A 27,262-nucleotide genomic window follows, 5' to 3' on the forward strand; every position below is an offset into this window, starting at 1 on the left:
CGACTAATTTGCGACGAATATATTTTCGTCACAAAATTCGTCGCAAAAAATTTTGCGACGAAAATTTTGAGAAAATTCGTCCCTAAATTTGTCCCTAATTTACAGTTTTTTTGTAGTGAAACAAGCAAGGTGTTCATTATATTTGTATTTACTTTCTTGTTTCTTATTGTATTTTTGTAAGAACAAGCTTGTAAGAGGTTTCTCCGCTTCTGGAAAGTTTCTGATAAGGAGAGTTTTCATAGTGGATGTGATAACTGGTGAGGTCCCTTAGATTAGTCACCTCAAGAAGGTGAATACCAAGTAAACCAAAGTGTTGTGTATGTGGAGTCGAGTTTGAAACAAAGTTTCTGTTGCGCATTCAACGATGAGCATAAAACGACTACGAGAAGTAATCACAGTTATTCATCTTCCTCTAGCTCGTACATGTTCTAACATCTAAGATTAAATTGCAAGAAATTTATATTTGAAAGTTGACCTAATTTAAATGTAATAATAAATTTATTATCCAACTAAGTGAGATAGACTATACGAATCTTTTATATCATTAGATTTAATCCTCTATTATATATTCATTTATATTATATTTTATCATTACTAATTAAGTCTCCTCCGTTCTCCTTCTGTGTATTTATTCATAAAAAAAGTATTTTTCTCTTTAATATATTTATTTTTATTTTATTCATTTGTCACATTTGTTTATATAAAATTCTATCGATTTTTTTCATCTAAATATCTAATTTTTTAAACCGATTAATCTTAGAGATAATTGATTCGGTTCAATAGAAGTTTTTTTTATCGATTATCAAGTAAATTAGAAAGTATTCATGAAGATCTATCCAAATAGATACTGTTCTTAGAGTTGTCAACTCACTGGAGAAAAGTCCTTATAGTATGTCGTCAGTGGCGAATCCAGACAAATATTTGGAGGGGTGCTCAAAGGCGGCGTCACTGGCGTGAGACGTCGACGAAGTGAAGAGGCGACAAAGATGAGTACAATGATTTGAGGAGACTAGAGAGGGGGAAATAATAAGATCTCTTAGTGCGATTAGGGTTTTTAGTTTGAAGAAGAAAGGGTTAACTTATTAGAGAAAAAAAAAGATAGGGGAACGAGAAAGAAACAAAATGAAATTGCTTGGAAACGATTCGGCAATGAGAAAGAAAAGGAATTGGTGTTTTTTTTTTGACATTTTTTGAAAAAATCTAAGAAATTTAAGAAATTATAATTATTCCTTTTATTTTTAATCATGATTATATATTTAATTTTTATGTTTTTTGTCAGAAGCAAGGGGATGCTTCCGCACCCCCTCGCGCCCCCCTGTCTCCGCCAGTCTATGTCGTAGCTAAAACATTTCTTAGATAATTAATCATTTAAAAGGCCTCGCGGCCATACCATTATTCGGGGCATAAAAGATTTTGAAAGTAAGATTTGAACTCATTGATCATTATGACCATGAGACAACCACTCCTTGATTTAAGAGTCTAGTTTCACCTTAAATATAGTTTTCTTTCCCATGGATTCACTTTAAAATTTTTCGAATGGTTTTTAAAATTTTCGCATGATATTGAATATTTATTTAAGATAAGGGATGTGTTAATTTACCAAGATTTTAAAAATTATTATTACCAAACTAAAACCGCCTCGGCTAAAACAAGAAATTATTTTTATGAGAAAAAGATATTATCTGATGTAAATTTTGATTAGTTAGCCTTCCTTAAATATGAGAGAGAATTTTGTTTTGCCTCCGAGTTTATTTATTTTATTTTACACTAGATTAAAATCCCCTGAGCTTTCGATATTACCAAAAATACCCTTTTTGAGTTAGTTTCTTTACAAAATACCCTTCACTGTCGGTTACATTTGGAAAAATTAGCTCAATAATGAGATCATTTGCTTTTTATTTTCTTTTTTAATCTTCCATTTATTGCCATTAATAGCCTAATAGGCATGTTACAAGTTCAATGATTAAAGAGTCCATGATTATCAACTAACTGTTTTAGTTCCGTCTATGTCTTATTTTTTTATTTTTTAGTGATTGATGTCTTTAAATTTTTCGAATCGATTAATTTTAGAGATGATAGATCGATTTCATAAAAATTATTTTTTCGGTCACAAGATAAATTCAGGAAGTACTCATGTCATGTATTTAGCTTTAGATGTTCAAACGGGATTTAAACCGTGATATTCTTATTTATCACTGAAATACTTTACCGTTATATCGTGCTCCGAGAGGGATGTTAGTATCATCTATGATATCAAAAATGACGTGTGTTTTGTCCCCTCGGATGAGTCTAGTGGCTAGTGCATGAGATGTTGTCACAATGAGATCTGAGATTCGAATCTCGACAAAGTCGAGGTAAATACCTCTCTTATGTGCTAGTCACTATTTTAAAAGCTAGTAGGCGTCCGTGATTTACCTCCTCCGTGTTGACCTTGGGACGGGTTGACGGGGGCGCTGGGGGCGAGCGTATTCACCTTTTTGCCACAAATATGACGTATGTTTTTATAGAAATCGTAAAAATGACCTCCATAGGATAACCTAGATTGTTTTCTTAACTATTTGTCTAAATGTTTACTAAATTACTATTATTCAGAGTTACCACCTCATAATTCATGTTCTAGTGGGTCTAATGACTAGCGCATGAGGTACTGTCATCATGAGGTCTGAAGTTCAAATTTCTGCAAAGCCGAGGTAAATGTCTTCCTTATGTGTTAGTCACTATTCCAAAGGATAATAGTCGAGCATGATTTATCTCCTTCGTGTTGCTCCTGGGATGAATTGATGTTCACGCTAAGGACAAACATATTCATCTTTTTACCACCATGTTCTATTTGATATGGGTGCGGATTTCCTTTATCCGCATGATTCCACAGTGATCGAATCCTTACCTTCGATTACCTGAGCTACTCTAAAGTCTACATATCAACATGCATCAACAAGTGTAAAAATGGCGATCCCTCATACGATCAAATCAACACTAAGTTGAAAAAAAAAGAGATGAAAATGAAAGAAGTCGAAAAAGAAGTGGTACAAACCCTTTATGCTCCCAACTTCTAATGAATTATTGGGTCTGGAGTCAACAATATCCGGATCTTCTAAGCTGAAAGGGAGCAGAGTCCACTGATAGGCTCTACCTTCTTTTTAAAATTTTATCTAGTTTAAAAATCTAAAGTAAATGCCACTTTAACGTCGTTGTTTTACTCTCACACATTAACATTCTCTCTATGTAATCAAACAAGACAATGATATGATAAACACACGTGCATTACATGTGACCACCAAGAGGGAGGGGAATGGTAATTTTATTATTTGCCACATTATTGTTTCGTTGGACTGAAAATCACTGTGAATGAATGATTGGGAGACTATTTTAATAATTTTGAAATTATATGGATGTTCTAAGAAAGCAAATTCGCGGGAGGAGCAAACTGAAAATTTTGTTATCACGATCACAATGAGTTAAAGAGCGATGGTGTTTTTTCTTCTCCGACCCTCCTTGTTTTCCGGTTTTCCTCCCAACAAATTTATTGAGCATGTTTATCTTGCCCAAAGGAGGATGACTTCATTCCACTCACTACTGCCAATCAAATCCAAATCCGCAAATTAGTGACCACAGAAATTTGAGAAAGCAAGAAAGAGAAAAAAAGGCTAAGATAAATAGTGATGGTTTCTACCAGTTGATTGCCGTCGTAATACTCTTTTATAGCGACAAGGAGAGATAGCGAGTCATCAAGCAAGCAAGAGAGAGACGAGTGTATCCTTCTCCCTTTCTCCCTCTCCGAGACCGACAAGCAGCACCTCATCAAGCTCATTTCCGAGCCTTCAGTCGAAGCAATACCCACCCTTGCTTACCATCGAGACGGCTCTGCACGAAGCCATGTCATAATGCTTCGCCGTGGAGATCTTGAGTTGCTGCAGCTCCAGGCTGAGCTCTTGCGGTAGAAGACCTTAGGCTAGGGTTTCCCGAGCTCTTTGCTCGAGTTCGTGGTGGCCGAGCTGGCTGTGGCCGAGATATGGTCAGCGGTGCACGAGTTTAGTCGAAAGGCGGCTCCTTTTTGGTGTTGCGGCTCTGCGGGTGTGCGAAAAGGAGTCCCTTTGGGAGATTCAGTGTTTATTTAGTCACTGTTGGCTTTGCCTTCTTAAATGCGTTGGGTATAGTGGCTTCTGGATGATTTCAGCTTTTGTGTGGGGGAGTTTGTGGAGCTGCTTCTTCTTTGAAGCTTGGATCAAGTGAGGTTTTGGAGGTTTCGTAGGGAAAAAAAATGTATATTGTTATTGGATTTCAGCTTGGTTGCTTTGGTTGAGGTAACTGATATTGTTTATTTGGTTCTCTGTTTGTTTTTACTTCCCCTTTTGAAAATTGTCAGCCTTGAGCTGTTAATCAGGTGAAGGAAATTTGTGGTGGTTGAGGTGAAGGTAGAGCATATGGTTTGGTATGAAATGGATAAACTACAGGAACTTGAGCCGCTTGAGTATGCGCGTTTGACTCTTCTTTAAGATCGGATTCCTTGGTTTTGACTATAGAATTTCCTGATAAAGGTTTGAGCCGAGCCAGTATATTGAAGCTTTGCGGCATAAGAAATTAGCAGTGCAGCTTTCCTGTTGAGGAATCAGCTACTGGTAACGATATTGGCTTAAATCTCAAGGCCTGCACCTAAATGGAGCATGAGAGTCAATTCGGCCTTGCTTCTTACTTTGGTTCTGCAAATTAAAGAGTACATAATTTGTTCTAAGAGAGAGAAGGATAGTGGATTTCTTCTAGTAGAACCAGGTCCGTTGCAACCATTCTGTGGCAATTTGGAAAATAGTTTTGTTGCCGAAAGTGATTGTCTCACAAATTTCAGTTTTGTGATGCAAAAAGATCAACTTTGATAGCAGTTTTGTAGTTCTTGTTGCATTGAGTTGCTTCTCAACTACAAGAGATGAGGTTATCATCTTCAAATCTTGTTGATCAACCACTAGAAGGTAGCTCTTTACCAGTTTCTTTATGTGAAATTGGAGTTTGTTGCATCGCCATCACTAATATATTATATCTTGTGGATCTAAAACCAAGACATGGACTAGTTTATGTTGCTTTTCATTGTTTGTATTTTTTTTCTTGAACTGGTTTCTTTAACCTGTGACTTATACCTTGAAAAATGAACTCCTTTCTTGTCAAATTTCCTTTCTTTCAAGTTCGGAAAGATAAATGAATTAATGGTTGTGAGAGTTGTAAATGCCTTTCTCAATTGTTAACTCATGAAAAGTTATAACCTATCTGGCATTTTATTCTTGGTTCTACTTGTTTATTTTCTTATTCTTTTGATTGTCCTTTTCCTAAAATGTTTCTTTCTCCTATGCTTTTGTTACCCTTTTTGCTGAATTATGCTCCAATACTGGAAGAAAATTCATGTGCATTTATCTTGCAACTTCTGATGACAGAAGTGTAATGGTTTAACATAACATGCTGGTTAAAAGTTGAAACTGAAAAAGAAATATTTTTTTTTCTATATCAAATTGTTTTTGGTTTACTTTGTGCCTACTTTTTGATGGCAAAGTGCTTAAAATTCAGAATACCTTCCTCAAGTTATAGTTTAGACATCTGCAGTCCAGTTCACTTTATACGTATAGGCACAACAGCAGTATCTTAGAAATAAAATTGCTCTGTGCTGTGACTATATGGTGTAGAAGAGAAATCATCTTGTACTTATTATCTAATCAACTCCTATATTTGCATTGTCAGTATATAAGAAATCATGTCCATCAACTTTTTGAAAAAGCATCTCCATATTTTGAAGATCATTATTCTCTTATAGTCTACCAATATGTTTCATTTCTGATTCTTACTGTTTTTGAATTTTCAATTGTAGAAGGATCAAGATGTCTGAATTCAGAGTTATGGCATGCATGTGCTGGACCTCTAGTATCATTACCAGCTGTGGGAAGTCGAGTGGTATACTTCCCACAAGGCCACAGTGAACAGGTTGGTGGGTTTAATCAGTTAGAATTGTTTTAAACAAATGATCAAAGTGCAACAATCATGTCACATTCTATGCACGTAGTTTAATCATTTCAGCTTTGTCCTCAGGTAGCTGCATCAACCAACAAGGAAATTGATTCTCATATCCCCAACTATCCTAACTTACCTCCTCAGTTGATCTGTCAGTTGCATAATGTTACTATGCATGTAAGTTTTGTAGTATATGTTTCGTATTTGGTATTTATATAATGCATTGCTTTTTTAACTATAAGAGCTGTGTATTCTCATTTTCTATAGGCAGATGTGGAAACTGATGAAGTTTATGCTCAGATGACACTACAACCATTGAGCTCGGTAATGAACTTTATCATCATGGTTTCTCCTTCATTTGTGTGAGCATAATATTTTCTGATTTGTAGTCTCCTCTTTTATTCTAATATGCAGCAAGAGCAAAAAGATCCATATCTCCCTACAGAATTGGGTGCCCCCAACAAACAACCGACCAATTATTTCTGCAAGACATTGACTGCAAGTGACACCAGTACACATGGTGGATTTTCTGTACCTCGTCGAGCAGCAGAGAAAGTATTTCCTCCACTGGTAGGTATTTCAAGTGCCATGCTGATTGGTTCAGAGTTTTCTGAACTGTTCTGACACTCTCCAATTTGCATGTAAAATTTGAAGGATTTTTCACTGCAACCTCCTGCTCAAGAATTGGTTGCTAGGGATCTTCATGGAAATGAATGGAAATTTCGTCACATTTTTCGCGGTGAGTCTGTGTTCAGTCAACTCACAAATCCTTGAAGAGTTTGTGAACGTCTTGCCATCCTTTCTAAAACATGACTGGCCAGATTGAGATTGCTGATAGTATTCATAATTATTCTGATTTTTACCCCGACTGACATGAATCAATGCCTGCAAAATTTGTTTTGTTTTTCATTATCTGAGCAACAATGAATGGTGTGTTGTCTCCTTATAGTTGGAGACCATAATTTATCTTAGCTATCTTTCAGTTTTTTTGTTCTTGTTGTTTCATTGTTTGTGTTTGATGGTTATGCTAAATTTTTCCCATCAGCTGGTAAGTTTTGTGATATCACGTCCAAATTTAACAATATTCATATGCAGGTCAGCCAAAGAGACATCTTCTTACCACAGGATGGAGTGTATTTGTGAGTGCAAAAAGACTTGTTGCTGGAGATTCTGTTCTTTTTATCTGGTATGGTCAACTTTCTCTTGCTAAAAGTTTTGTGCATATCTATCACCTGCTCCAACTAATGAGTTTGTTCTCACTTAGGAACGATAACAATCAGTTGCTTTTGGGCATTCGGCGTGCTAATCGACCTCAGACAATTATGCCTTCATCTGTACTATCTAGTGATAGCATGCACATTGGCCTTCTTGCTGCAGCTGCTCATGCTGCTGCTACAAATAGCCGATTCACCATATTCTATAACCCAAGGTAAATCATGTTCATTCTGAAAATCATATTTTTTATTTTTATTTATTTAAAATGGCAAATAATATGCGCTTTCAGGGCAAGCCCTTCGGAATTTGTTATTCCATTAGCTAAGTATGTTAAAGCAGCCTATCACACCCGTGTTTCTGTGGGTATGCGTTTCCGGATGCTGTTTGAAACTGAAGAGTCCAGTGTTCGACGGTCAGTACCTCTTTGTTCCTCAATACTTCTGTCTTGCCTATTTATTTAGTACATTTTTTTAGTCTTTGATTCTCTTATGTTTATGTACCCGTTCTTAACTTTTTTTTGCATCTTTTGGCTTTGCACATGATTCATATAATGATCTTATATGGAATCTTCAGATACATGGGCACAATTACAGGTATCAATGATCTTGACCCAGTCCGATGGCCAAACTCACATTGGCGGTCTGTTAAGGTGGGCCTTTGCAAATAATTTGCTTTGTGATTTGAGTATGAACTCATAAATGCTACTTTTGAGAGTACATGCAACTACTTTGTTACCCTTGCAAAAGTGTAGTGGCAATGCAAACATTTTCAAATGGTCATAATTTTCGTAAGCTTGTTATTTACTGCTGTAGGTTGGTTGGGATGAATCCACAGCTGGAGAAAAGCAGCCTAGAGTATCACTTTGGGAGATTGAACCTCTAACAACGTTTCCTATGTATCCATCTTCATTTCCTCTTCGGTTTAAGCGTCCATGGCCCACTGGACTACCCTTCTTCCCTGGTATGCTTTATCCACGCAACTTGAGCTACTAGAAAACTCATCACCAAGATCACTAACTGCTAGCAAACCCCTAATCTGTGTGTTTAAAGTACATCACTAGTCATATTACTATTATTTATGTACATAACAATTTGTATAGGAGGAAGAGATGATGATATCAATATAAATTCACCTCTGATGTGGCTTAGAGGAGATGTTGGAAGCCCTACATTTCAGTCACTGAATTTCCAGGGTATTGGTGTTTCACCTTGGATTCAACCTAGATTTGATACTTCATTTCTTGGTCTACAACCTGAGATCTACCAGGCCTTGGCTACTGGTGCCCTTCAAGACATGCAGACCTTGGATCATACAAAGCAGGTATCTCCAGCCATGATTCAATTCCAGCAACCTCAGAATACAACTAGCAGACCCAATTCCCTATTACAACCAAGTCAGATCCTACAGCATCTGCAACCTCAAACTCAGCAATCATATCTTCAAAGCATTCAAGGAAGTCAACTGCAAACTCAGACTCAATCTCAGCTTCTTCAGCATCCTTTTCAACAGGGCAATTCATTTGCTGAGCAACAAGAGCAGCAACAAGTTCCACAGCAACAGCATAATCAGAATCTGCAATTGCAGGCAACACATAGTCAACAAATTCAGCAATCAAAGGTTTTGTCTGGCTATCACCACCTTCCTAATTTAGCAGAAAATGTTCCTAAGCATAGCTCTAGTTCTCAATCACCATCAACCACACTGCCCATGGTTTCCCCATCTTCCAAGCTGAAGGATTTCCCTGTTTCTAATTGTAACTCTGTTTCTGCACCTGCTGCTTCTCCCTTGCATAATATTCTACACCAATTTACAAGAGAAGAAACATCGCAGCTTAGTTTGCCAAGGTATGCTCAAGTAGTTAATTCCAGTCCATGGTCATCAAAGAGAGTTGCAGTTGAATCTATACTCCCTTTAGGAGCTCAAAGTGTGCTCTCACAGACAGAACAATTAGGTGCAATGCAACCTACTGCATCCTTACAGTGTGTAACATTACCACCATTTCCAGGGAGAGAGTGCTCAATGAATGAAGTTGGTAACATGGACAACCAAAACCCGCACTTGCTTGGTGTCAGTGTCAACTCGTCGCTATTGGAACCTAATGGCATTTCAAGCCTCAGCAATGGTGAGAATGAGACTGATTCAATGAGCATGTCTTACTCTGCATGCAATTTATTGAGTTCCTCTGGAAATGATTTCGCTTTCAATCAAGCAATGGGCACTTCAAATGTCCTAGATCAATCTGGATTTTTGAGGACTACTGATAACATGGATCAAACAAATACTCAGAGTGGAACATTTGTTAAGGTGGATCTATCTTCTGCATTTTGAATTTTATCTTGTATTTCTCTTGGAATATATTTTAGAGTGAAAAGTTGGAACTTCTAATTATGGCTTTTTGCATAAATGTGCTACTTGGGTTTAACCGGTCTTCGCTATCATGTGAATGATCACAGGTTTCAAAATCAGGGTCATTTGGGAGGTCGTTGGATATTACCAGGTTTAGCAGCTACCATGAGTTGCGAAGTGAGCTTGGGCATCTGTTTGGCTTAGGTGGTCAATTGGAGGACCCTTCGAGATCAGGCTGGCAGCTTGTATATTTTGACAAGGAGAATGATATTCTTCTTGTTGGTGATGATCCTTGGCAGTAAGTTAAGCCAACATTGTATAAGATAATTCTATTTCCAGCACCCTTTGTTATGTTCATATTCTTTTGAATTGTTGTTCTCCCAGGGAATTTGTTAACAATGTGTCATGCATAAAGATCCTTTCACCTGAAGAAGTGCAACACATGGGCAAACAAGGCGTAGATCTGGTGAATCCAGCTCGTGTAGATCTGGTGAATTCAGCTCCCATGACTAGGCATCAAAGCAACAACTGTGATGGCTATTTCAGTCGGCAGGATGCAAGAAACATCGGCGCCAGGATCACAACAGTGGGGGCCTTCAAATACTGAAGAGGCAATCCCCTGTCCCCCATCTTTTGGATGCCTCTCTGGTCACTATTTTTGTTGCACTTTGGAGAATGTAATTGACTGTCGTCTACTTGATTTGTGTATGTATAATGACTGTACCAAATGGTATGTGCTCAGAACCTTGATACACATGCCAAAACTCTACTTTCTTCAGACTCGTTTAAGTCAATGTAGGCTATCTCATTATTTTATTTCTTGTCATACACGTCTCCTAGGACTTGTTGGCTAGTGCAGGCTAACTCTTAATTAATGAAGCAATGCTGCCATCTGAGTATCAACAACTTGGTTACGTCCGTGGAGCAACTTAACCCTTAATTAAGATTCAACAAACTATGCAGGTCAACATATTGTTATTCTATTCCTGGTGTTCGAGTATGGCACACACCAATTCTTGATCTCCTATAATTCCGGAATCCAGGTAACCACCATGTTCGCATCTGTTTTTTTTGTTTCTTCCTACTGTAGAATGTCTGATCTTTTCCCTATTCAGACTTGGAAGTTAGATTCATTCAAGTATGGGATTAAGTCCTTCGAGCAGACATGGTGTCAACTTCTGCCACAGCTGGAGACAATCACATTCCAGTGAGGACCACACCCAGAAAAGTCAGAGATCCACCCCATGCTTGCATTGCACTCATGGGTAGTGGGAAAGAGCCACTTCCATTTTCAGGTCAGAAACTCGTATTTCTCTCCCACCAGCCCATCTATCTTTACCCCTGCGTTATTTTTTTTCCCACACATCTCTGTCATCTACCCTGCTGCTGGACTGATTAGTGTTTGGTTGAGGTTGAGGTTGAGGTTGAGGTTGAGATGACAATGGCATTGGGACTTAAAAGTGGGAAGCATGTGGCCTCCATTAACTCCTTGTTATTTTCTTCTTCCATCACTATATGGTCATTTTCCCATCCCTTTCCTATCTGCATTTGGCCCCAGCGGCCTCACAGCTAGTCATGTGCCCTTTGACTACTTTGTTTGAAAGGTATCAACTATTTTCATCCGAGGTGACAGTAATAATAATCACTCGTTAGAAGGGTTTATCCGGGGGTTTGCAAACCACATGATTGATTTCTGTAGCCATACTTGTTTGATCTTATAAAAATCCTACCTGCAGTTGTCCGGTGCCTCCATTCCGCTTCCACCAACTTACACAGTGCTTTCTCCAACTCTTTTGGACATTATTTTTATTTGTTTTACTCGGTTATGAAACTGTTTCCTCCCTATCCCATTATTTCCCCGGAGAATCTATTATTGTGTGGGCTCAGGGCCTCAGGCAGCAACCATTCTCCCTGTGATGGCATTTTCTGCATGGAAGAAACATTATTTTAACCTCTGTGTGCATGGCACAAACACTGAATTGCGACATCATAATCTAAAGATATTGTATGCAGAATCAACCAAGATTTGAAGCATTGAACAGAGTGAACAAATCCAGATATGAACTATTCAAAGATTGAACGGCTCCTAATCAGCTTCTCTGATCTCCGCAATCATCTCAAATCTTCGCCACCTCCTGGTCTACTGCCATGCTATCCATGCAACTGGCACCTCTACTCTGCGACAAAACACTACTCTACTCTCTTCATTGAGAGGCTTCTCCAACATCATCGCCCCTACCATCTGTTGAATTTGACTCTGGAGCCTCCCTCTTTGCTTTCCCCTCCTGTATCTGTTTCCCCACTCTGATGTCGATATCCTCACAATTCATGTCGGCCCTCTTGTAGCTTGGTGTCATCTTCCCCGTACAGTCGGCGGTGGCCTTCTTGTAGCTTGGTGTCATCTTCCCAATCCCCGTACAGTCGGCGGTGACAACACGTGCTAAATTAGTCCCTACTACTAGGCATTTGCCAAACATACCCCCTGTAGTTGCTTATTTCTTTCAATTTTTTTTTTCCAAAAAGAGATTGTGCCAGAAGAGAATTGTACATTAGTTCTCGTGAAATCTAAGTAGTATGGATTTTATAAATTGTATAAGAATTTGTATATAAAAAAAAAATAAGAACATAAGTATGAATTTTTGTTTTCCTCGAAAATATAGTATGAGAAAATAAATATATAAATATAATGATAAAGAACTTGATTGAAGAATCAATGACAATTTTGAAAAATTTATTGTCAATGGGAAATAAGAAATTAGGTCAAGATTATCCCTAAATCCTTGGGGCATCCTCTTATATAGGTAATTAATTCGTTATCCGCCTATAGATGATAACATATTGAATTAAAAAGTTTTACACATTTAATTCATATTTAATAATCCAAAATTTATTAAATATAAATTAAATCACTTTAAAAAAATTCGAATCGTATTCACATGTAGGACGTACAAATAAATCTATATAATAAAGATAATTATATCTAATATTAAATTCATTTCATAATCATCCTCGTTGGGATAATCTTCCTTTTTGGGCAACTTGTATGATGAGCTTCTCTAAGTATCATCATTTACACCGAGGAAAAGTATAGAGAAGATTGAAAACAGTTAACAGAGCATCCCTTAAGTTTTTAAATCACGATAACATTCCATTTTGATTTTTTATTAAAAGGTTATGCGGTGGAAATCGTAACGATATGATTTGATACTAAAAAGACAACATTTAAATCCTTTTCAATAGCTTTGAATAATGTTGTGCCCAAAAATATATCTATATATCTCTATAATGATATGATATTATCCACTTTGAACCTAAGTTCTCATGATTTTACTCTTGGGCTCTCTCTAAAAGACTTCATGTCAATGGAGATTTCTTACATCCTTTTAAACTCATAATCTTTATCAAATTTTTCTAATGTGGAACTTTGATTGAACTTCAACAATCCTCTCCTCAAACAAAGGACCACAATTACTCTCATGGTCTAGGTCTCCTCACGAGCATTTGATCACTCTGACCTGCTCTGGGTCTCCCCGCAAGCATCTACATCCAGTCACCTTGACCTACTCCGGGTTTCCTTGCGAGTATCCGGTCACCCTGACCTACTCGCCTCCCCGTAAGTATTCGGTCACCCTGACATGTTTCGGGTCTCCCCGTGAACATCCGATCACCCTAACCTACTCACCCCCTACAAGTATCTGGTCACTCATGACCAGCTCCGAGCCTACTCTCAATTTCGTTCAAGGTCACCCCATATTGCATCTGGTCTAGACCATGACTCTGATACCATTTGTTGGAAGCAAAGGGATGTCCACATATCTCCACAATGATATGATATTATCCATTTTGGACCTAGGCCCTCATAACTTTGCTCTTCGACTCTCCCCAAAAAGCCTCGTGCTACATCTTTTTAAACTCATGATTTTTACTAAATTTTTTCAATGTGAAATTTTAATTGAATCCTAATAAATAATTTATCTTAATTTTTTTTTATATTTTAGCGATTATAAAATTATAGTTACTATAATTATAATAATGGTAGGATATAGTTATAGTAATTATGATTTTTAACTATTATAATTTTTTCGTAACTCCTAAATTACGTAGCAGCTACGATTCAGATGAGATGCATGTGTGATGGGTGAGAACTCAGAATGTTAAAAGCGAGTAGTCTATATAAAAGATTATTTGTGTCATTTTTATAGAAGGATGGGATTAAAAAAAAAATTCAACATAGGTCCTTTGAAGATTCAGTAAAATGGAGGCATTTTGACTTTTGCCCTGGAAGATTTGAAGAGATGTGAAACTCACGTCAGCAAAATACTCCCTGTGGTAGTTCTAATTGCAATGAATTGCAGGTGAAGTCCCCGAGTTACTATGGTGCAACCATAGAATATTTAAGTTGTAATTTAGATATTCGTGATTCGAATCTTAATTATGATGAATTTATAAGAATTTTTTTTTCTAAATGGAACATGCAACTAAAAAATATTGGTTCCTGAGCTACCTGCTGTGAACACTTCCTGATTTATCTGGATGATCGATGAAAAACTTTCGTGGAAATAAGTCAATCACCCAGGTTTGATATTACCCAACTAGCTAATCATTTTTTTAATTGCAATGAATTGGTTCTGCCTTTTATATATTTATTAATTTTTAAATAATTAAGATAAAAAAATCTTTTTGAGAGTATAAAAGAGAAAAAATAATGAAACTGCTTACAATAAGTTAAAAAAATATATGATAATAAATTAATGAAACTAAAGTGTAAAAAATGAATGATAACCTTAATTATATACTGCCTTCAGGTTGATTTTATTTTATTAAATAAATAATAATATATTTTTTCTGTGATACTTTTATATTCACATTTTAAAGTTTCTTCAAGTTATTCACCAAGATTTTTATATTATAATTGTAATATTTTTTTTTTTGAGAAATATGTATTTCCAACTCCATCCGGTGGGAGAAGGCTTTGTTGTCGTTGTAGTTATATGCATTCACGTTAGTTTATGTATTACATTTTGTTCTTGAGATTAGCAACAAATTGATCAAATGAAGCCCTCATTTGCATACTCAATGATAATTATAAGTATTCCATGCACGGCTGTTGTTGGGTGAAGTCCTCTGTAATTTGTCTCCAAGAGGGCCACATAGAGGCCTTCAAAGTGATGGTTTCAATGATAATTAGAAGTATAATAGTGTTAATTAGTTGTTTCTATTGAAACTTTCCATTTCCACAAATCAGCATATTTTTCTTCAATATTTCAAGTTGTCTCAGACCTAGATTTGTTACCTGCGACACATCTCCACATATGACATTTCAAGTAGCTCATCATATGATTTGGCCAAAAGAACGATAATTTGTCTCATCTAAGAACATGATTTCAGATTTAATATTCCATTCTACATGGTATTATTATTATTATTATTATTATTATTTTCTAATGCCTCTCAAACTTTTTCAAGGACATAAATTCAGCATGAAGATCAAATGTTAAACATGATTTCAGCATCAGATTATTTTCTATGCCACATTCATTAACTTTTTGCACCTAAAACGTTGAAAGAACATGAGGATGAAATGTTAACCATGATTTCAACATTAGATTATTTTCTATACCATTATCTTTGCTGTACCTGAAACTTTGAAAGAACATTCAGCACGAGGATCAGATGTTACTCAAGTTCTCAGCATCACTTTATTTGGATCAGTTCAAACAATCTGAATTGATATGGGGCCACAATATAACCAGATCTGTACATTGGTTCTGTAATCCGATTTTGACATTTAATGCTTACGACATATCTGGACACTAGGAACTTGAGGTTTGCTCAAAGTGCATCCTACAAATATCTTTGTTAAGTCATAATGAATCTATCCAGAATAATCCCACGAAGACCTGCATTGCTGCTTATAGTAATGATTTTTGCAAAATGTTCATTAGTGTACTGGTGAAACACTTTGAGGCAAAGTAGCTACAACTCCCATCCGACTGGTAATATCGTCTAAAGCCTGCGTGTATGTGCTTGAAACCCCCATTAGAGCCTGGAATACATTCGGGAGTCTTGTCTGCAGATTGTTCAGCATCATGGCTCTGCTTGTGTGAGCGGAATGTAGATACTTGACCTTTTCTTCCTCTGCTCTCCTCTTTAGAGCTTCTAGTCTTGTCTGCTGATTATCCTTCTCCAATGTCTGAGATGAGATCATCTCTTTCTCCAACCTGATTTGGAATCGTTCGAATCTCTTCTGCAGGCTGTGCTCTTCTGAATGTTGCTGAATTATAGGCTGAAGGACCAATAAAAAGCTGTTAATTGCCTCAGCAGCCACCTATCAAGAGAGAGAGAAAATGGTGACCAAATTGTGTTAGTTGGTAGACATATTCATGAACGCCATGATCTCCAGTTGAAAAATTAAATTCAAGTTAAGAAGTCAATGCAATTCCTCTTCACTTCTACTCAACTAGAATGGACTACCAATAATTATCCTTATCAGCCATTTTTTTAAAGAAATTGAAGTCATTAATACAAGCTTACATAGCTTGCCCCATCTCAATGTAATAAAGAACCAAAAATATCATAGTTCAGATGGAGCAGGGACACTGTACCTTATCTGGTCGCTGATCAAGGACTCCCTGCACTTCATCACAAAATTTATGGATACTGGAGCTTGAACCCATCAAGTTATTGGTTTCTGGAAGGCAGTCAGTCATTCTAACCCACTGCCTCAGAACACACATATATTCACGCTGATAGCGGAAAAGGTTGCAGAATGAACTATGCCAGGAAGTCACCTCGGCTACAAGCTGAGAAATGGCCTGACGATGAGAATCAGTTGTTGGATAGGTACCCAGACTATTGTCGAAATAATTTGCTTGTTGAGAAACAAGATTTTGCACTTGGTGGCATTCGTACATTGTCCTCCACATCTTTACAAGACTTTCCAACACAAACAATCAACCAACAAACATACAATCATCATAAAAAAATCTACAAGCTGATTTCAAAGAAAAAATAAACTAGAGTAAGACATATTTTCTGCCTCTATATTGGATCTAACAATGCAACTGAAAGGTTTTGCTTATTAGATACTTTAGTTATATAATGAGATTTTGAGTTTTCCTTTTCACTTGTTTTTTAATCATACAACTAATTCAAGTCGTAGGAGTTGAACAAAAGAAAAATGCTGCACTTACCCACCACAGAATTCAACCAATTGAGGAAATAATTTTTCATCCCTGAGTTTTGATATGGACATACAAGTTTCATTTATCGAATCCTTTATAGAAATAATTCGGCACTGCAGCTCCTCAACATCAGATATAGTTCTCTCAGTTTTTGACCCGTCATAATCTCTACCTTGCAACTTATCCAAGAAGAGGAGTATCTTCTTGTGCTGGGATTTAATATTTTCCTCATCCTGAAAACAGAGAAGGCATTAGAACACCAGAAAATGATTGATGGGAGAAAATCAACCTCTGATCAAGATCTACTATTATCTTTTGCTTTTTCTGGTTTAAATCTGTCTGGGATCACAGTGATACATAGAAAAAGCTACGAGTTTCAATTACTTGGGTTGACACCGGTTTGAGGATTATCCTAGAATAATTTGATCTTACATTATTTAAATTCTACTCTAGTTTTTATGTGCCTCTTAGATTTTAGTTTTCTATGGGATTGAAGCTACTTTGAAATTTAGGTTAATAAGGGGCATTAACTCTCAAAAGGATATTGCCATTTGCCAATAATTCGGTCTTGATATTGTGAATTTGGTATATTACTGATTTTATTGCTAAGACATACAAGATTTTGGTGGTAAAGCAAAAAGGCTCAACAACAATCACTGTGTTTGATTTTTAAGGGATTCATGAATTATATCTGCAATAACATAATACCCTTTTGTTAGATATCCAGGACTCAAGGCTTTAATGAATTATATTATAAACCAAACTTAAATATCTAATAAATGTTTCTTTCTCTTCTCTGGATAGTTTCTTTAATGGAATAATACAACTTCATGCTTTACCTGCCTAAATTGCAATTATGTGATAACATTGGTTTGCTTACACTTCTTTTTCTATTTTTAAAATTAACCATATGTTTTCTAGTCATATGCTGCAAATAAGCGCAATTCATTGTTGTGTGGTTGCAATTGTCTTATTTGCATTAAGCAATTCATCAAAGTGAATCTATTTGCTAAACAAAATGAATTAAGTTTGTAGCTAAGCTCCAAGGGTTTGTCATGTACAAGAGATCTATGCCTAAGACACCAACTGCACACTCACTTTCCTTTTCCTATCTCAATGTCTAGTAGCTGAAACTGTGGGCACAAACAAAATACATGATGTGACTGAGAAAACCCATGAGTGAAGATAGGTAAGGAGGAAATAAGTGTTAGATTATGGCAATCTGGATGGACATTGTAAAAGACTTAAATGATTAACATATTACTACTGAAGTCATGATAAACTTGAGCTGGAATTTTCAGAAGCAATATTTTTGTATAATAGGATAGAGAAAAAAGAAACCTAGATAGAGATACATAGAAAATACAAAACTAGATGGTTACCTGATTCTCAGTTTAGATTTTCTTTGAATAGGGTGGAATACAATGTGAATAGTTCATTTTTTTTATCATTACAATTCAATGTTTGGAAGGATAATTTAGGGCAAAATGATCATTCCAAGGAACAAGTCATTCTATTCCATCAATTCCTTAGCTTAACAGGTGGCATGCTTCATTCCACTTCTACTAAATATTTTAAATGACATTTCAAATCTAAAATTGTTACAACGGGGTGGGCAGATGGGTCAAGTATGTTGGGTGAACTGGACAAGCATGAAGATCAGAAAGACCTAGACGAACTACGCAAGTCAAATTGACAGGAAGAATTTGATGGACCAAATGGATCAAACATAAAAAGAATATTCTAATGTCCTTCCATTAATGCAACCAAACAAATGAATGGATTGTCGCTTTTCATTCCATCATCATTTTTGTTCCATTCCATCAATCCCACCAAATACAAGCTAAGAGTTGACTTTGATTAGACCACCAAATTAAATATTATAGAGTATTTGTGAAAGCGTTTTAGTACCATATGAAAAGTGATGTTGCCATCCACTTAAATGAGAGAAGTTACATATTACCTTGTCTATTCAACAACTATCTAAAATGCTTAAGTACAAGTTAATAGTAGCTACCTAATCTAAGCTAATAAAGGACCCTTATTTGCTCATAATTCACCACGTGTGATTCAATTGAGGTGTTACCATCCACTGCACTTGAGGCTTGATGTCATTATTAAAACTCAAGCTCTCAATTCATAGCCTAAAATCCTCCTTAATCATTAATATGTGAGACCCAATGGTGGCTACACCTTCATGACTCGTTAGTTGAGAGAATTGACATATTAACTTGTGAAGCCCAACCACTAGCTCAAAATACTTGAGCTCAAACCAAAGTGCTATCTCATCTAAGCTTATAAAACTTCTTTATTAGCCACAAGTTACCATGTGAGACTAAATTGAGATGCTACAAATGAGGTGCTAGTTGCATTAGTTTAGTCACTATGGATGAGGATGCCCAAATTATGAAGTAATTATGAGAGCACTTTGGTTTTGACAAGTATCATGTTTAATGGGAATATTGTAAAATCCTAATTTACTCACATGTTAGAAGTTGTGTGACTTTGTGGTCATAGGTTCAGGTCACGGAAACAACCTCTTGTAATGCAAGATAAGACTGCATATAAGAGATCCAATATGGCCTGGCCTTTCTCTAGTATCCCAAATTGACAGGAGCTTCGTGCACCAAGTTACCCTTATTAGAAGTCAAAAAGCCTAGATAAGTCTGCTATCATCATTTGCTAATGCACACCGAGGCCAACATAAATTTCAAACTTTTAGAATAAAATAAATAGTTCCAACTAGAAGCAAAACAATTAAGTGAACTGTTGAAACCAAGACTGCATGGCAAGTTAGAATAGCATATTTGATCTTAGAGATGAACAAAAGATTTTCTTTGACGAAATTCATCTGCACTTCTTCTCCAATGCATTCAAGGATTTTTCCACTATTGGTCAACTTTTATTTCATCACTAACCTAAGGCATACAATAGGATTCTGTGATACCCAGGTTAAGTCAAACATGGTATTATACTGGAGAGGTAATGCAAACATGGAAATTAAGTTTTAAAATCTTTTAGATTTTGTGGAAGTTGATTTTGGTAAGATAATCACAAGGATAATAAATTTCTAAGGAAGAATTTGCGGTTTCATTTTAGGGTGTTAAATAGTTTTAGTTAGTTTTAATTTAGAAGATGAAATAATTTTGGTAGGATTTTAATGTAGATTGGTTTTTTATTTATTAATCTACAATTTGATTATATTCCTAGTTTATTTAGGTTGAAGTCTATAAATGATGTGTAATTCTTCAATATTAATCATCTTTCATTTTAATAAAAAGTTCTTTTTTTTCTCCATTCTAGTTTGTTTATTTCTCTATGTAAGGGTAGCTATCCCTAACTCCACCAGTCCTAAATCCGGATAAAGGAGGAGGATTGCATTAAGTTGCTAGCCAGCGTTAAAACAATGTCAAATATTCAATGAATGGTAAGGTAGCTATCCCTAATATCGCTTTAAATTTATCCCAATTCTTTGTATGAGTTTGGGTATCAATTTGATACCAAAGTGTTCTTTCCCTGCTTCAGAAGGATTCCTATGAATGAGTTGGAACAAATAATAGTATTTTTCATAGTTATTAAAGACGCTCGGCTAGTTGCACCTAGGCACAACCAGACAAGCCTCTTGCGACTAGTTGCCTTAAGCATGTGTCCTGTGAGAGGTGATAGGCATGCTAACGAATTGAGAAAGATGATGAAACATATGGTGATGATGATAATGATATGATTGAGGTAGATGATGAAGATTTTGATGATTTAGAAGTTTTTTTATATTTGAATTATATGTATGACATATTTATTTGTTAGTGAATTTTATATTTATATTATTATTTAATATTTTATGAACTATAATTTTGTTAGCGATATATTTTGACAGAAATTTTATATTTGAATTATAAAAATTTATACCCAAAGAGCCTTACTTCAGTAAGGTATGCGCCTCACCTTGCGTCGTGCACCTCAAGCACCTATGCACTTTTGGATACCTCGTGTCTTAAATAACTATGGTATTTTTAGTTAAGGACTCTATGCTCCATTGGATTATGCAGCTATTAAATTTTCAGTGCCTGTAGGATGTGAATTTGCATTCTATTCCCTATTCTCTAAAAATAGAATTTGATAAGCAATGTAGCTTCTTCAATTCTATAAAATAAAAGCACTGCCTCCATTGTTCAGACAAAAGCTAACATATCTTACTGATGGTATGCACCTAATAAACAGGATGTATGGATCTATGTATGCTTAATAAAGAGATGCTATAGACTTGATATTGAAATTGTGTAGATGATGCACACATGTATTTTAGTAAAATGTTTGAAATTGTAATAACAACAGTCATGAGTTTGAATCATGGGATATTTATTTATTCTTCTGTTAATCATGTGTTCACTTGTACGCTCTTGGTTCTTTGTCTTGCGCTCTCTTGTATCTCAATCCACCATCTTAAGCGGCTTGAACATAAAGGAGAGTGTTAAACCAAACCTATAAATTGGGCCATGGTTTAAAGTGCCGTGTCGAAACGGTCGAAACAGGCGAAACGTCTCGTTCCGCTCGTCGACCGACACCGACACGACCCCGGCACCAGACCCACGACAGGTGGGACGTGTTGCGCGACCCCGTGATCACAGCAGAGGGGTCGCTCGACCTTGCAACAGTAGCGGAGATGTCGCATAACCCTTCCGCTGCCGCCGTGGAGGCATCGTGTGACCGTGGTCACTGCAGAAGGGTCGCACGACTAACGTGATTGCACCGAAGGAGTCATGCAATCCCCGCGGCCATGGCTGGTCGCGCAACCCTGCGACAGCACCGAAGTTGTGCCGGCTCGCGAGTGGTGTCGGATTTCATATTTTTTTTAATTAAACTTAGGTTAATTTTTTTAATCAACTCCTAGTTATGATGGAGGTAATCTAAAGAGACTTTATTAAACCCTAATAAAATTATCTAATTAATTTTATATTTCATTTATTTTAATTTAAAAATTATAATAAAATTTTTATTTATTTATTTATCTATTTTCATATCTTTTTCTTTTTTAAAAGATTATTTTTTTCTTGTTTATTTTTTAAATATTTATGTTAAATATTTTAATTTTTAATTAATATATTTTATATTTAAAAAATACCGAAACTATATCGGCACGGCATGATACGGTACCGAAACTGTATCGTTCCGGTCTAGGACCGAAACTTCGGCATGAGTCGAAATTTTAAACCTTGAATTGGGTCATTTCCAAATAGTTCTGAATTTTTAGTTAATTAGTGAGGAATTGAACCTTTAATAGGTATAACTTATAACATTTTAGGGAAAGATTTCCACGAGGGTTAAAAGGTTGAAGGTTTCCCATATATATAAAGACTTCTGTTAAGCTTCAAGAAACTCTTACCTTCACTTGATCGTAGAGTTTCTGCTCCTCAACAAGAATCTTTTCCAGCGTTGTGCAATGGGTGCCAGGCATAGATGAATTATTTGCATCTTGAGTATCTCTGTTAGAATGAGAAGATCTAAAAGACCAGCTCCAAGACAACATATCTACCACTTCGGTACACTTGAAACTCTTCCCTGAGATGGAATTTGTGTCATCCAACAAACTTGGTTGACAAAAAAACTCAAGCATGCATAGAGATAACTACTAATTTCAGAAACTTTTCATCAGAATTATGATGTATGATGGTTAGGTCATTCCTATTCTGTTGTCAGGTCATGCAAATAGGATTTACTGAAAATTATCAAATAAGCAGCCTGGATAGTACAAACATTTTTTTAGAGTTATATAGCATCTATGACTATGATCAGAAAAAGCAAAGCTAACTTGATTTGTCATTGCTTGATGTTGAAAAAATCATGAAAAATGGGATTTGTATGAGCAACAGCTAGAACACGATGCTACAATTATGGATACTTTTAAAGCAGTTTCGAGAGAAGAACCTTGCCAATGGCTATCTTATATACAAAAAGAGAGATTCACTTATGAAAACTCAACGACCAGAAACTTTGGCAATTGGCAAATCTCAATGTTCACTTCCACAAAGCATGCATGTGTAGATGCAGAACAACTATGAGACATGACTCCAAAGGCTAACTATGGTGCAAATGTACACGGAGTACGGACCATGTATTGATAAAAGATGATCAATGATGCATATTGTGTGCGGGCATGGGTCAGGTAGGTCAGTTTGTTTTCCAAATTTAAAAAAAATGAACCCAAACGGATTCTAAAAATATCTCCATACTTGGGCTTATACCTGAAAAAAAAAATCCAAATTCAATTTTTTTGGGTTAATTCAATTCAGACTTTGGAGATTTTAGATCTTTTAAGATTTCAAAAATTTTAAGTTTTTTATACTAATTTCAGCACAAAATCACAAAACTAAAATATAAAGCATGATTTATAGGAAATCAAACTATATAAAAACTCTAGAAATAAATTATAAAAAATGTAAAGAGAAACTAAAATTCACAGAAACTATATGCACTGCACAATATGAATTGCAAAACTTGCAAGTTACTGTAACTTATAGTGTAGCATACTGTAACTATATATGAACTATACTATTGTACATTAAATAAATATTACATTGCTTGTGTGTATCAGTTGCAAGCTACTGCTATCAATGGGAAATAAATTGATCGATAATTCTTCTCGCTAAATATCATGTATCACACTTAGCTAAATAAAAGTGTCAAAATGAGCAATGACCATTATGAGCTACAAACCATAGATCCTAACTATTATAACCAAAGGTGTTAAGAAAAATGCCAAAAGAGACGTTGAAAATAAATGAATGTTGAGTAAATAGCATTGTCAATATGAAAGAAAAACAACAGAGGTGAGAGTGAAGGCAGACAACAATCTTGTGCAACCATAAAAGGTAAAAGGGATGCTGAAAGAGATGCTAAAAGGAACAAATGCAAGCAGGAATTTTAGGAGATAATGGAATAAAAGAAGGGCTTCTCGAGCGATGTCAAACATGCACAAAGTTGCTTACATTGAAGGAGAAGAGATGATGAAGACATAAAGAGGAACTAGAAAGCCAGAAGGGAAAGGGACGCAAGTCATGGTTATGCAACTCTAAGATTAACAAAGTTATTAACTAAGCAAATATACATAGCTTCGTTATATGAGATATAATCTAAGTAATATACCATATACAACATAGCTTGATTTGAGTTTTTTTTATGGATTTTGATACTCTACGATAACAACCTCACTCCAAGTCAATAGGTCATGCCTACGTGACCCTATTTCAAGTTGGCATGTCGGCACCTCTAAGGGTCGATCCTTCAAACCAAGCTAGCACCTTTGGGTTTCTGCAATTAAACGTAGCTAGACTAAGAGCTCGGTTTCTCGAACTCCCTGCTCTGAGTTCTCCAAAGCTCTCCAACTTTCCTTTTTGAATTCACCGAACTCTCCATTCTGAACTTTATGAGCTCTCCTCTTTGAGCTCCCTGTGTTCTCTCCTTTGAACTCCCAAGCTCTCTTCTCCAAGCTCAATAGGTTACTGTAGCCCATTTACTTTTTTCTCAAGACGGCCATTATTGCTTTATTGGCCTCGAGTATATGTAGTCCACGATCCCTATATGATCCCTCCACGATCATAATGCTTAGAGTGAATGGTTGGGTAAAGATGATTGTAATTAATGATAGACAGTTGGGATTAATGACTGAAATGGCTAAACAATTTCCTGAGATCGTGGTCACAATCTGTAGGTGATTCCCAATCTCATACCTATAAATCCTAACATCTGTATGAACAAATGAGATGGATGGCATTGCATTCTAAGGTACCTTTCCTTGCTTTAGGGTCCCCATGATGAAGGTAGCTCCGACTGGACTCGAGAAAGACAGTGACATCCTTCCCACTAGCAGCAGCTTTCAGGAAGTATTCGTCGAGCTCCTTTGCGATGCTTGTACATGTCTTCTTACTCCTCCACGCTGTTGCTGTGGGGTCTGCGTCCTTGGTAAGTTGGCTCACGATGGACAAGCCATCGTCGGCCAATTCCTTAGATGGGGGTGTCCCCCTCGCCCTATTCATTGCCACAGCCAAAGCCTCCTTCCTTTGGATCAAGTCGTCCTCTTCTTCTTCCTCAACGACCTCCTCCTCCCCCTCAAACTCCGACTTGGGTTCCGCCCAGTGATCTTCTACAGTCGACGCATGCGCAGCAGCTCCTCCACTTCGCAGTGGAGATGACGAACCCGAGGAAGCCGTGGAACCCATATGATCACCGAAGTCCCCGGAGGAAACAGAGAAGGGTGGCGGAGGTGGTTGAAGAGGGAAACCCTCGTCGTCGTCGTCGTCGTCGTCCATATCGCTCGGATCCGAGACATAGAACTTCGCCTTCGTCGATTCCTTCGGCCCAACTCGGAAAAATTTGGGAGGGGGCGGCGGCGAAGGCGGCAGCGACGGCGGCAGGGGAGGGGAAGGCGGCAATGTGAAACCAACAGGAGGAACGATGCCGGAGGTCATCGACTCCACTTCGATGAGCTGCCGAAGGGTGGCGCCAGTGTCCCTCAAGGACCGCAGGTACGCGATGAGGGCATCGGCGAGATCGGCCCGGCATTTCATCAGCTGCTTCATCAGCCTCCGCCGCTCCTTGCATCGCCACAGCGCCTCGTCCACCTCCACCGTCGAGTAGGCGCAGCCCATTCCTCCGCCGAGAATGGATAAGAAAAATCCGAATCTTGATCCCCAATTCTCGATCTAAATCATCGCAAAAGAACTGCAAATTGCAAGAACAATCGATGTTTTACAACCAACCCATGGAGAAAAACAATCAAATACTCCCAATTCCACGATGAAGCCCCAAATCTATCTACTAGTCATCCGAGAGAGGAAAAAAACAACCTTTCTGCTATAGACCAAGGCTTTAGCTTAAAAGCCAAGCGGAGCTCTAAAAACAACAGCAAAGGAAAGCGCAGAAAAGCAGTCCTTTTATCAATTCCAAGAAGGAATCTTTCTAACATAAAGGAGAAAGAAAGGAAGAGGCGCAGCAGCAGGCAGAGAAGCTTCAGCAGCGTCACCTCTCCAATAAAATGGATGGAGTTGGAGAAATCAATTAATTAGAGGAATGCGAAGCAGAACAGCTCGTGAAAGACGACGGTCGCTGTCTCTTTATCTCCTCCCTCGTCTTTAAGCATCTTTAAGCATGCGCATCAGTGTACGATGAAGAAGCTCACGAGTCATTAACATCTCTCTTCCTTTTTCTTTTTTTTTTCAATTATCCACAAAAACAGATAAGAGCACAAAGTACATTATCCTAACACAGTGGGTATAGTAATTATCCAAAAGAAGAAATAAATTATGTCTGATGGCATTGGATATAATATGACATTACAAATTCACATATATACATCATATAAATTTGAATGCCCGATGGTAAGTGGACGGATGAAGTTTTCAAAGAGAATTTGATTCTCACTCTGCGTAAATAAATACCTATGGAGCTTGAACATGGTGCTGGATCATTCCCCGTGGCGATCTATGCTTTTCGAATTTGGATGAGAAAATTTGGTGTGATTAAAATGAAAGATAGATATATTTGGCTATAGGTTATAAAATTTTGAATAATTAAATAAATAATAAAAAATAAACAATTTATATATAACTTAAAATTTTAAAAAGTATATAATAATAATAAATAGATCCGCTATTAATCTTTTATGAAGGCTAGGAAGATGGCGCGCTGACTCTGATGGATGATTTGTTGATTGATAGAAAACTTCTTTAGCTTAGAATGAAACCTCCCTCCGATCCCGCACATAGTCCGACAATTCAACAAATCGTTAGTGACCAAAGATCAAGGAAGGGATCTGTGGCAAGGTCATCCGACACTCAAGTCAGTATATTTTCCGGTGAGTGGGCAAAGAAGAAGAACAGTAGTGGATATGTGTCAAAGTAAGGTGTAGATGATACAAATTGCGTACCTTGCTAACGAAGAAAATCTCCCTTTTATACCACTTCACATAACTTCTGCGATCGCGGAGTGGCCCCCGGTCTGTCAGAGTTTATTAGGTGATGGAAAAAGTATAGCTTAAGTATTGTGTAATAACTATACAAGAAATCTTTTATTTACCCATTAATATACCCCTTTTGTCGTTTATATCTCATGTCATTACTGAGGCGGTTGAAGGTATATGTTGTTATAATGAGCTGGCTAATGTGGGACATAATAACATTCGAAGAAGGCTCCGAAAGAATATTCTCCGATAAGTTTTGATAAGCTGTTAAGATGTTGTCGGTTGAGTATATTTCAGTCAGTCCAAAAGATTGGTCGCATTGTTGTGTCATTGTATCAATCTGCTCTGTCATATAAGATCCCTTTAAGAAGCCATATGATAAATTATGTAGGTTAGAACTTCCTTTTAGTAGTAATATATCATCAGGTAATTTAAACTTGGTCGACCTTTGCCCAGTCGGGCATACACGAAGAGCCATATATTCAGTCTGTCTTTATTCGACCAATCATATATAAAGAGTTCTATGAGGCTAAGTGTCATTAGCCCCGTCTGACCTTTGCCCGGTCGGTCGTACATT

General features: G+C 36.8%; 2 protein-coding genes across 4 annotated transcripts; one reads left to right on the forward strand and one right to left on the reverse strand.

Annotated features, from left to right (window-relative positions):
- Positions 1 to 3,665: 3,665 nt before the first annotated feature.
- Positions 3,666 to 10,365, forward strand: LOC122028080 (auxin response factor 17-like). 2 transcript variants are annotated; one of them, XM_042587100.1, is made up of 14 exons: positions 3,666 to 4,964; positions 5,849 to 5,961; positions 6,067 to 6,165; positions 6,256 to 6,312; positions 6,403 to 6,558; positions 6,643 to 6,727; positions 7,084 to 7,174; positions 7,253 to 7,417; positions 7,493 to 7,615; positions 7,777 to 7,852; positions 8,016 to 8,163; positions 8,303 to 9,507; positions 9,657 to 9,847; positions 9,934 to 10,365. In XM_042587100.1, exons 1-14 carry the CDS (start codon positions 4,922 to 4,924, stop codon positions 10,154 to 10,156), a joined length of 2,775 nt encoding a protein of 924 aa, XP_042443034.1. In that variant the 5' UTR covers positions 3,666 to 4,921; the 3' UTR covers positions 10,157 to 10,365. The 2 variants fall into 2 exon arrangements, with proteins under 2 accessions (XP_042443034.1, XP_042443035.1); XM_042587101.1 differs by having other exon boundaries at positions 5,852 to 5,961.
- A 4,860-nt stretch (positions 10,366 to 15,225) lies between these two features.
- LOC122026436 (nitrate regulatory gene2 protein-like) lies at positions 15,226 to 25,890 on the reverse strand. Of its 2 annotated transcripts, none has more exons than XM_042585179.1 (6): positions 25,750 to 25,890; positions 24,517 to 25,448; positions 22,114 to 22,289; positions 16,743 to 16,966; positions 16,155 to 16,485; positions 15,226 to 15,877 (listed from the first exon to the last, which is right to left on the reverse strand). In XM_042585179.1, exons 2-6 carry the CDS (start codon positions 25,373 to 25,375, stop codon positions 15,491 to 15,493), a joined length of 1,977 nt encoding a protein of 658 aa, XP_042441113.1. In that variant the 5' UTR covers positions 25,376 to 25,448; positions 25,750 to 25,890; the 3' UTR covers positions 15,226 to 15,490. The 2 variants fall into 2 exon arrangements, with proteins under 2 accessions (XP_042441113.1, XP_042441112.1); XM_042585178.1 differs by having other exon boundaries at positions 25,574 to 25,883.
- Between the last annotated feature and the right edge of the window lie 1,372 nt (positions 25,891 to 27,262).

Source organism: Zingiber officinale, chromosome 10A, assembly GCF_018446385.1.
Source record: "Zingiber officinale cultivar Zhangliang chromosome 10A, Zo_v1.1, whole genome shotgun sequence".
NCBI lineage: Eukaryota > Viridiplantae > Streptophyta > Magnoliopsida > Zingiberales > Zingiberaceae > Zingiber > Zingiber officinale.